Below are 11,274 nucleotides of genomic sequence, written 5' to 3' on the forward strand. Positions count from 1 at the left end.
CACACAGTGTTGAAACAAATTCACAAAGTTAATTATTACCTCAGAGTCCTTTTTCAGTGGTTAAATTGTGCTAGATACTTGGGTTTATGAAGTGGCTTTGCTATTCGATGTGCTGAGTATTGTGTTCCAACTCTGATTTTGATAGAGCTTCTTCAAGTCCTCAGTCGAGACTACATTTCTCTTTATTTTTCCATGTTCTATTTCCATCCTTTTTAATCATTATCATTGTTCTTTGTGCCTTACATGTGGTGATTGAGTTTTTTTCCTTATTTTAGGGTATGCTGTTCCTCCACCGACATCACAGCCAAACTATTCGAGCACGTACACCATTATTCAGCAGCCTGTTGCCACCACTTCTGTAGTAGTAGTTGGTGGCTGTCCAGCCTGCAGGTAAAACAGCTCTCTAGTTGGGAAATCAGCTCAGTCTTGGGTTTTCTTTTTCAGATACAGGTATCCATGCAGTTCTTTGCTTTTCAGTAGTTTCTCTTTGGGTGTGTGTGTCAGAATTTAATTGATTGAAGAAGCACTGAGATTTAGCAATGGAGTGCTTTGATTTCTGTAGCATGAGCTTGTCCTAATGAGCTCGTGACAACCACTGTAATTGGTACAACAGACTTTATGTATGAATCTGTTCTTTATGATGGAGGAAGATCTGTAAGTGGTATTTTTAGTGAAAAAGCACTTCAGTAACAGATGTAAAGGGTCAATTCTTGGGGGAGAGGATTACAGGAAGTCCCTTCTGATGTGTTTATGCCTGGTGATAGTGGGTAGCAAGACTTTATTGTGAAACTTGTTGTAATTGTTGACCGTAGTCACTTCTGGTGGTCTGTGGAAGGGCTGCTGCTGCTGTGGTGTGTGTCCCCAGTCCCAACATCCAGACTGCAAAAGCAGGCAGGGTGATGGTCAGTTGTGGTTGAAAACGTCAGTATCTTAAGGCTTTAAAAGATCTCTTGCTTTAAAAGTCCTTTTACTGCAGGAGAACAGGAAGATTACTGGATTTGATTCAAAGTGTTAATCTGATGAAGTGGTGAAAACCAGAAAAAGTGGTCAGCTATTAGTGCGACTTGCAACAAAAGAACAATTTACCCCTCAGATATCAACAGCTATAAAAAACGGGAAGGAGGCATTCTGTTTCCACATGAGTGCTGTAAGTCAGCTGTAGTCCCTTTCACTTCCCCGTTCTGCTCATCCCAGGATATTAACTAATGGCTGAGGGCAGCCAGATTGCTGCTGCTGCTGCTGCTGCATTTCAGACACTAGTGTGCTTGGCCAGCTCTGGCGCAAGTGCAGAATCATTCCCCTTCTGTAAGAATGTATGGGAGTTACCCTTGCGGCATCTTGCCAGGAGGCACTTCATATGCTGCAGGTCTGAGCCCTTACCCGTTTCAAACTGTGTAGGAAACAGACTTGCTAGAATAGCTGAAATGGTGAATGTGATAGAGCTTCTTGTAGTGGCAGAGGCTGTCCCTCAGGTGCCTTTTGGTTTTGTTAGAAGTGGTATTTGAGAGTCACTACCTGCCTTGAAAGGTGGATTCAGATAAGAAGTATCTTGTGGAGCTGTGTAAAAACAGGTGCCTGCTGAAACACCACTAGTTAAGGCTGAAAAACCTGTACCAGTTAGCACTATTGGTCTAGAAGATGTGTGTTTTAAACAGAGAGGCAAAGTAACTACTGAGCTGTTCAGAGGATGTGGTAGATCCTGCCACGTGAGTGGCATTAAAATGCTTATGCTTTAGCTGAACCAGAAAACAGAAAAAATTGTATGCGTTGCTTGGTAAAAGGCAGGCAGTGTATTTATACTTCTGTCCCCAAACTCAATGAATGTGAAAACATTTTGCTGCGGAAGTGGTCTGTGCAGTAACTGAAGGTTTGGTAGACTCTTGCTGCTATTCTTGGGATTTATTTTTCTCCTGGAAATTATCCTCGGATGCTCTAGGAGATGCCTTTGAAACAATCATTTGCAAGAATCCATGAGCCAAATTTGGGAAAATGAGCAATCTTTCGTAAGGTGTTTCTAAGAGGCCTCACTTGAACAGTTTTCTTAAGATCATCAGCTTGCTCTGTTGGAGGTATTAATCGTGGACTCTTTCTGAAAGCAAAATACTCTCTACAGAAACTTTGTTTACTCTTGGATCCTCAGGTTTTATTTGAGGCTGGGGAAAAAAAAAAAAGTTGTGAGGAGAACTATGACATGTTGATTACTGTGAGGCATTAGGACTCTTCTCAGCACTTCTGAAATACTCTTGGTAGGGAACACCAAGGGTGAGTAACTACCTAGTAATGGTGAGTCAGTCTTGCAGTATCACTGTTTTTTCTTAATTGTCTTAAGAGGAAGAGTCAAGTGTCAAGGTAGGAGGGAAAAATCTCAGCTTGCTTGTCTTCTGACAAGCATGGGTAGTCTGCTACTTCCAGAGAAGTGACAGGCATGCTGTGTGGGAAGCATGATACTAGAAATACTCATGGGAACCTGAAGGGTCAGGGTTCATGTTTTGGAAGGTTTCACTGGCTGCTTCTTTTAAAGAAAGAGTTCATAATCCTCTTTGACTTCTCAAGACCTTAAACATAGTTCTGGTTTACTTCCTTGGCCTGGAAACCTATTTTATAAAGAATGCAATGTGCAGTTACACTCTGAATACAACACTGAACAGAAAAATTGTTGAAAGGGCATTGATAAAAAGCTATTAATGGTACATAAAAACTTTGTTATTAAACTGCCAAGTCAGTCATCATGTTACTCTTCTGATTTGATGCTGTGCATAGTTGTTAGAGAAGTCCATCTGGTTTAGATCATGAGGAAAAAGCTTTGTGGCTGTGGAATAATGCAACTGATAGAGTAGGCTAAAGCCTATCACAAGGATTTCTACCATCAGAAACACAAACCAGTCTTTTGCACTCTGGCATGTATGAATGTTGCTAATAGAAATCAAAGCCATTTCCGATTTAAAATATGTGGTGTTGAGGAGAAATGTGCAGTATTGGTCTGTTACTTGGGTAGGAGTCTATTTTATTGGAGTCGTGAATGATCTTGGGATTAATAAGATAGCTAGAGTTCATCTTTAGGCTTGTTTTATGGTATGAGGTATAAAAAGTGTAAAGTATCTGCAGAAGTGGCCTCTTCTCAGTAGGTGGAATGCTCATGGTCACTATGTAATTGCATTTTATTTCCTTCTATCTCTGAAGCATTGCTGCATCTGAGGGATGACTCTCCTATCTTGCAAGCTGTACCTCTTGCTCAGGATTATTCATTAGTCAGCTCATCCTCATTCATCATTGGTTAGTGTTGCTTTCTAATTACAGACTTCAGTATTAATGTATGTTTCATCCTTCCTTGCATTATTAAAATGTCTTGGGTGGTTGTAGTGCTGTTGTCCTGCTGTGGGTTGTTCTCCCAGCCCTGATGTACAGAGAATTAAACTGTGTTGTAGAATCTTGTCAGCTTTATTGCTTGTAGTTGACATCTAAGGATCGGCCCAGTCCTGGTTTTGAACTGTTCTATGTTCCCAAGTACAGATTGAGTCATTACAGCCACTAACTTTAGCAATCTAGCTGTGTAATTACCTTTTTAGCTGGGAGAGTGCAGCCTGGCTGCTTTTCTTGTGGTCACTTTCATTTTCTGTTTCTCCATCTTGGGTTGTTTGGTAGAACAAACTGCAAAAGAATGTTTGTTTTCCTATTGCTTAACAGAAGAAAGCTCCCTTTAAAAATTGTGAAAACATTCTCTTGATCTGGTGTTTGCAAAAGCTCTTGTTTTCAAAATCTGGGATGGAGCCTGTGATGGGCCCTGTTAGGTTTTTGTTTTCCTGTTTAACAAGTATTTAATTGCTTGGAAGAAAGGGTGAGGGAAAGGACACAACGCTGCCGCATTGTGGTGCTTTCTCTTCTGACAATTTCAAAACAGCTGCTTCAGAAGTATTGTTGTGGGCCCCAAATTAGAACAACATTGATGCTGCTTTTAGGACTGGAAGATGAGCAAGTTTGATTAAAACTGCATTTATTCACGTATCTATTACTGCCTTCTTCCTGCCAGAAGTTGTTCTTTTGGTGGTGATTATTTTTATGTGGTTTTGGTTGGTTTGGTTTTTTTTTTACTTGACAAAGTAGCAAGTTCTCAGGTTTTGGTTGAAATTTTCTCCGATTAAGTGCCTGTCTCCTGACCAAAGAGACACTGGGAAAATTGCACTTAGGTGACCAAGTCCTTCAGAATTTCAGTCTTCTGGTTTTACTTCAGTTATTTCAATCACAAAACCTCTATGTTGTTTGAGAGAAGGCTGCTCAGGATATAGGTTTTCTATAGTTACTCACAACAACTATATTTAAACTTTATGTAAATATTCTTTAATATAATTTCATAATATGTACTGGGTAAATATGCAAAGAATTAAAAAAAAGAAAACAACTAAACCCAAACAAAACCCAAACAAACACAAAACTTACCTATTCAGAGGTACAGATATATCTATTCAAAACCTATCTCTGTGTGATATTCTGAGGAAAACCCATGGATTTTCAGTTTCTGGCAGCAGGCTGACGTGCCAGAGATCCTTTTGAATCTTGTGAATGGAGCCAGCTTTGCAGTAGTGATACGAAGATGAACAGGTATAATAGTGCAGCTGCTCCTGGCACTGTTTTTTGTCACACAGAGGCCCAGCCTGTGTTGGGAATGCTGTAGCTCTGTAGCTCCCTAACACCACAGTGTGCAGCTCTCTGTGAGCATGTGCTGCTCAGGCAGACTGGGGCATTCATCCTGCTGTGCTGTAATCTGGTGGCTGGAGCAGTTAGGGCATGAAATTCAGCAGTGACTTGTGCACATGATCCCAAAGAAGAAAGCCTTGATATGCAGCAGACATGAGCAGATGCCATGAGTCTGCCATTTGGAATTACTGACTAGGACAGCTAACTTTTTTCTTCCTCCCTGCCTACCAGCAGGGGCACACAGCTGCTTAGCAGGAAATCTGTTACCTAAGCTCAGAAGAGAGGAGGTGGTAAGCCTGGTAACAGGTCTCAACTGAGAACAGTCTGTCACTGGGTCTGTGTTGGTAGCATTTTCTGTTTATTACTGTCACCATTTGTCTTGGTGTCTGTTCTGATAATTGGAATTTCTATGCAGCAATGAATTGTTCTGAGAGGAGGAAACTGGCCTTGTTTTTGGTAGCCAGAGGTGATGCTGATTTGGCTGTATATGCAGCTGGGTGAGAAAAAACCACACCAGATCTCAGTCTGGTTCCTCATGGATAGATGTATGGCATGCACGGAGCATTTGAACTGGCAGGCTTCACCTCAGCTGTGAGGCTAGGCTGCTGATGTGAAGCCATGAAGCTTGTCTCTTCATTACCGTGTTCTCAGAACTGGAAGTAAAGCAGTGGAAGGCTGGTGATTTGTAGGCATTTCCAGAAAGACAACAGCTAGATACAAGCTGTTCCTGTTGCCAGAATTTCTCTGGCTCTGCAGCCTGCCCTCTGGATAGGAAATGGGGCCTGAAGTGTAAGGAAGTTCAGATAAATCTGCAAATACTGTGTTGTCTCTTACTTAAAGGTGTCTTTTAAGGAGAGTTGCATTTACATATATGTACAGCTTGTGTTGAGGAGAGCAGGTCAGTGGCTTGTATAGATTTGGTGTCCTTTCTGTGAATATGGATCAACAACCATCCATTGTCTTCAAACTAAGGCTAGAGGAGCTGGCACCTCTCTCTTTGTGGAGATTAAAACTCTGAACAGCCCATGCTTCCTCAGTAGTTGCATATATAATTGTCAGTTCTTTCTCTTCTGCTGCTTGCAGGTGAAATGTGAACGTGCTTAAGCTAGCTGCTGTTGTTGCATTAGCTAGGACAGACATAAAGAAAAGCTATCTATCTTTTCATGTTCAAAATTAAAGATCAAGTGTGCAGCTTCCAAACTCCAGGCTTGTCACTGCTCTGATGTTTCCATTGAAATCTAAAGTTAGAGACTCGCTGATCTCAGTGGCAGGAGAGATGAAACACTGATTAGAAACTTCCTCTTGCTCGATCAGTGAGTGAGTATCTATGTAGGAGACGGCAGTCACCTTTAGTGCAGTTTCTTTTCAGGCCTTGCAGATCTTGTACAACCAGGTTGTCTCTAATTACCTGGGATGACCCTTTGACTTTACTTGTAAGGAAAGAAAGATGCTGATAAGCACCCATTTGAATACTGCGATGGAGTGTTAAGTCTAAAATGCACATGTTGAATTGTGCTGATGCTGTGTTCACAGGTCTCGCTATCAGACCTCTGATTCTGAGCGTTTGACTTAAGATACTAATGTTTTAAGACTTGTTTTTAAGGGGTTCATCTGAAAAGTAATTTGGTTTTAAATGCTTGTCAGTGGGAATAATTGACCTTACTTTATGGCGTTGGCAGCTGCAGTTACAGCTTAAATCCAAGATGCTGCTTGCAGTATAAATAACCCTTTCCATTTTATTTTTAGATTGGGAGTGGTGCAGTTATAATCAGCTTTTATGTGGTTTATGTTGTAGAACAAAATTTATTTGGTTACATTAGTGAATCTACGGTTTGAATATGGAGCCTCTAATTACTCTGCCGCTCAGGTAAGATACACAAGTGAAAACTGACTGACATAAGCATGGTCTCCCTTACAAAAAATACTCTTTTCTCCTTCTAAATTTAGTAACTGGCTAAGCAGTGATTGGGTAAGTGTTCGTCTAAAATTAGGTGGTGACACAAATCAGCGTAAGCCAAAAAGCATTTGTGTAGCTAATGCTGTAGTAGTAATCCCCCTGCTCTAGACATGACAGGAACTGGCTCTGAAATAACAGGTATGTGTCGTGGAGGTCATGCAGCTGCAGTTCTGGTGAGCTCTCCAAATGAGTGCCACTTGGAGCTCCCTTGGTCTGCTGCTTGGCTACACTGCCACTGGTCTTCCTCCATCACTGCTCCTGGGGCTGCTTTGTCCCTCGTGGCGCCTTTTCCCTGGGTCTGGGGTTCAATGTGGATGATGATTTATTCCCCCCCCCTCCTTTTTTTTAATTGGCATTTTGCATTGCCACAGAACTTCCTGAATAACCCTGTTTAGGGGGAAGGGAGTTTAAATCTATTTAAAGTGTCAGGGACATCTGCTGAGACTTGGGCCTTGCAAGCTGATTAAGAGGGTTGATTGTAATGGGTTAGACAGCAGTCATGTACACTTGGATTTGCAGCTACTTGGGGCTGACCAGAAGTCCCATGATTTATCCCTCTCTAATGTTTAATGAATGTGTTTATTCTTTAAAGACAGATCAAAATTAGGCTGGTTATACGCTTAACTAAACACACTGGCTTACTTTCACAAAGGTAGACTTCAGGGCAGGAGCTGAATATGGAATTATTAAGAGACAAGGAGAAGATTTAAAAACACTAACAAAGCAAGTAATGTTATTTTTGGTGTCACTGAAATGCCTGGAAAAGGGACTTTTCCTTTCTTGGGTGGATCTATAGTACTCAAACCTGCCTAAGTCTTTAATTACTCGGAAACATCTAGGTTGTGTCTGAGCCTCTCGGTACATAGAACGTGTTACTGGGTTAACCTGTAGAGGTGGGGAAGAGGAGAGGCCTCCTTTCCTGAGGGTCCTCTGCTGATCTTTATTTGGTCCCAGGTTGTTCAGTATTCCGACTGTTTCCACAAGTACAAATTGCCATATTCAGCCTCTGCAGCTGGGCTTGCCAGTTCTGGTTGAAAGCTCCTGTCCTTTCTGTCACTGTACCTGTAACCAGTCTGGCTATCCTATATTAAATCACTTTGTATTTCAGTCCTATTAGCAGCTTCTTCCCAGGAGATGGCACTTCTAGTAGCACACCTTTTCCCTGGTGAATGGAGTCGACAGCATGACAGCCTTGTTTACTGACTCCATTCTTTAATTGCAGTCTAATTTTGAGGGTCACTTACAATGTAATTTTGCAGTTTTAGTGTCCAGATATGCGCTAGGCAAAGAGGTTGTGCTGCAAAGAAATGATGCTAAAGCTTTCTAGTTAGCCTTAAGCAATACTGCGTAACCCCTCCTTGTACACAGTATTACGCTCAGGTGGGACAGCTAGTTAGAAATCTCTAGAAGCAAGGGCTAGTATGAGGGTCTTCAATTCTTCTTTAAAAGTCAGCCTAATAAAAGCATCTCTGCTTGGGTTAGCGTGTTCTGAACTCAATCTAGCAAGCAGATTTTGATGTTTCCTGGCACAGGCTAATGGTGTAACAAATGATTTGGGCTTGAAAGTTGGGTAGTGAGGGGAAGTTAATGGGCACTAATTTTCTTTACTATTTTTCTTTCCTTTTGACTCTTTTAATCACACCTTTTTCTCTTCTTGATGGCCAAAGCTGTATACAGTGGTCTGGATGAAGCATTAATAATCCACAGTATATAGAAAAAGTTTACTTCATGATATGTCCCTGTATATTTGCCTTTTTTCTAGTAGTGACAGTAACTGCTGTTAGACTTACAATTTTTCAGTAACTCCTTCCATGTTTCTTAGTAACTCCTTCCATTTTTCTTTCCCGAGCAGCACTATCCCCTTGGACTGTTCTCCCTATTGGTATTCTCTGTGGTGGGAGGGGAAGGGAAGCAGGCACTGCTCTGATGGGGGTCCTGGGCTGAAGTTCTTTGTAGCAGAACACTAGACACAGACAAAAAAGAAATATTAACCAAGCTGAGCAAATCCTGTGCCTGTAGCTTATGTCAGTGCTGCTTGCAGGGCAAGTGTGTGAGTCAGTGACTAATGCGCCAAGACAAGGGTGAGTTTCTGCTTTGCAGCAGAAGTGGCCTGGCTCCTTTTTGTCTGCTGGCATATAGTGTAATTTGTCAGCACTTTTGTTGCAGAGGTAGGAATGTGTTGCATGCTAGGTGGGGGTACATGATTTCTTTCTCTCTGACCCTTACAAGCCCACTGGACATACTTGTCATCAGAAGTGTAAAGGCAAGTTGATGGCACACAGTTCATTGTTCCCAAAAGAAACTCTTGTGGTATCAGTCAGACCTACAGGAGAGACTTGTAGTAGAAATACCAGACATGAAGATAGGATTGTGTGTTAAGTCCATATATTCTCTAAGTCAGCAACTTGTTGTGGCAAGAATCAGTCATGTGAGTCAAATACAAAGCCCTAGCAGGTAAGCTGGAGTAGCTGCCTGGTATGGCAGTCTGTTTAGTTCTCATTGGTGGACTCTCATGGCCTTTTGGAGATACAGAGAAATCTGTTTATAAACAAGAAACTTCCACTGTTACACTTGACTCCTTAAGCATTGCTTTTGTTTGTTTCAGTTGGTAAGACGGATACCAAAGCTATTGTACAAAGTGCTCAGTAAATGTTAGGGGGTTTTAGTACTTCTGGTATTAACAATAGTAACTGTGGGTGACAGGCCAGAAGCATTGTCTTTTACAACATGTGCTGAATGTGGCAATTCCATCCTAGAGAAGGGTGGTTTTATGAATTTGGGAAGTACTATGGACACTTTCAAGTTTCATGTTAGGCGAATGTTGATATCTGGATTTGTGATTTGGTGATGGAAGTATAAGCAGCAGAGTATCGAGAACACTTTGAAAAGCCTCTGGCTTCTGGTTGAGGGGAAGGGGAATGGTTCTTAAGTTCAATCAAGTTGTAATGTTTTAGCCAACTGCAGTAAAGAAATGGTCTCTGAGTCTGCATCTCCCTTCCTTTACTCTGTTTTTGTGTACAATAGGTTGCTTGTGACTGCTTTGTAGGAAACAACTCCTCATTGGCCTCGGCACCTTGCTTGTAGTGTGGTCACACAGCTCTGTTTCTGTTAACTTTCACTGTACCACGGAATATAAGGGGATGCGTCTTTTTTAAGTATTCCTCTGAACTCCAAATTCTGACTATGTAGTATAGCTGCTCAAACTTCTGAGGTCTGAATACTGAGGCTTTACTGTCTGCCTTCGTTCTGGGGGATGTTTAGATACAGCAGTTCAGAAAGAAGTCAGGGACTGAAATTTGGATAATTTTCTGATGTTACAGAGCTGTGCTGAAAAGGAATTTCTCTGTGAGGTGGTCACTCAGTGAGGACTCTGCTGGAGCCAGCTGACATCAGTAGTAGGTTTTTCTGCAGTTCTAAAGGCACATCAGGTTTTGGAAGCAGAAATCGGGAACACCTACTGAGGGTTATTTTAATAGTGATGTGTGTTTGGCCTTTGGACTTTCCTAGCTACCAGAAATAAACTTGTTAAACAGCTCATGAAAGTAGCACTGCTCTCAGCTGTTGTGGTGACTTAGGAAGTCCGAATGTGAGTAGTTAGCATAGTCTTCTACACACTTATTTAATTGGCACCTTCCACAACAAAGTGCTGACATTTTGAAGTAGTCTTCTGCTGTAGATTTACAGTTAAGATTTTAAGTCATTCTTATCCTGCTAACTTGGTCAGAGCCCTAAATGCCCAGTGCACCTAGCCCTTGGCATGTTAGTTACAGTGACTTGTGCTCTCTGAAGGAAGATACACCAGCACATCTGAGAGAATGTGCTGGCAACTGCAGGAACCAGACACTGCCAGATTGGGTATTAATTTGAAGTAACAGACTGAAACAAACCTGTCTGCATCTCGCTATCTGCATTGGTTTTAACTTGCTAAGTGAAAGCATGAACTGGGTGTTTCACCAGTGTTACACAACACTGCCCATTCAAACCTTTCTCTTGGGAAGAAGCTGAGGAAAAAGCACCAAATTGTCAGATCAAAGCATTCGGAAAACAGGGTAATTTTTTCTGAAGGAGCTCTAGCACACATACACTGTGGGAGACTCGAGGTTAAGTGAACTGGGAGGGTTCAGCCCAGGATAATTGTGGAAACTAGGCAGGCAAAGCATATGACACCAGCGTGACTGCTGCCTGTGGGGAAATAGCTAAAAAACCTGAGAAACCAAGCTGTTTTGGTGTGCAATAATCAGTGCAACGACACTGGTACAGTTAGATCTTCAGCACTGTGTCATTCCAGAAGAGTCAGTACATGATTCTAAAAGCAGGCTGCTTCTCATGTTTGAGAATAAACTTCAGTGACACTAAGGGTTAGTTCTGGAAGACTGCCTCCTCATTTTGGGGATGAGGACTGGACTGCAGGACGGGCGAGCAAGGAATACAGTTTGATGCTTTCCCAAGTGTGTGATCTCTTATTCCTGTGTAGTCACTGGGCCCAGTTTGCTGTGCCAGTCTGCATGGCTGCAGAAGAGCCTCTGCCTTCAGGCTCTTGAAGGTGCAGTGGTGGCTGCAGAGGCACAGCTTTCCTATTAAAGCTGTCTGAGGTGGGAATGTGACTTGTTCCTGCTGGTTCAGCA

General features: G+C 42.0%; 1 protein-coding gene across 1 annotated transcript in view; it reads left to right on the forward strand.

The window, feature by feature from the left end:
* Nucleotides 1-275: 275 nt before the first annotated feature.
* BRI3 (brain protein I3) overlaps nt 276-11,274 on the forward strand; it is a gene marked incomplete at its 5' end in the record, with an annotated part of 11,554 nt that continues 555 nt past the window's right edge. The window contains one exon of the mRNA XM_010019694.1: nt 276-390. Coding sequence (XP_010017996.1) covers nt 276-390 — 115 coding nt within the window. The remainder of the gene's footprint in view (nt 391-11,274) is intronic.

The sequence above is a fragment of the Nestor notabilis genome, unplaced genomic scaffold (genome assembly GCF_000696875.1).
Source record: "Nestor notabilis isolate BGI_N333 unplaced genomic scaffold, ASM69687v1 scaffold19938, whole genome shotgun sequence".
NCBI classification, from domain to species: domain Eukaryota; kingdom Metazoa; phylum Chordata; class Aves; order Psittaciformes; family Psittacidae; genus Nestor; species Nestor notabilis.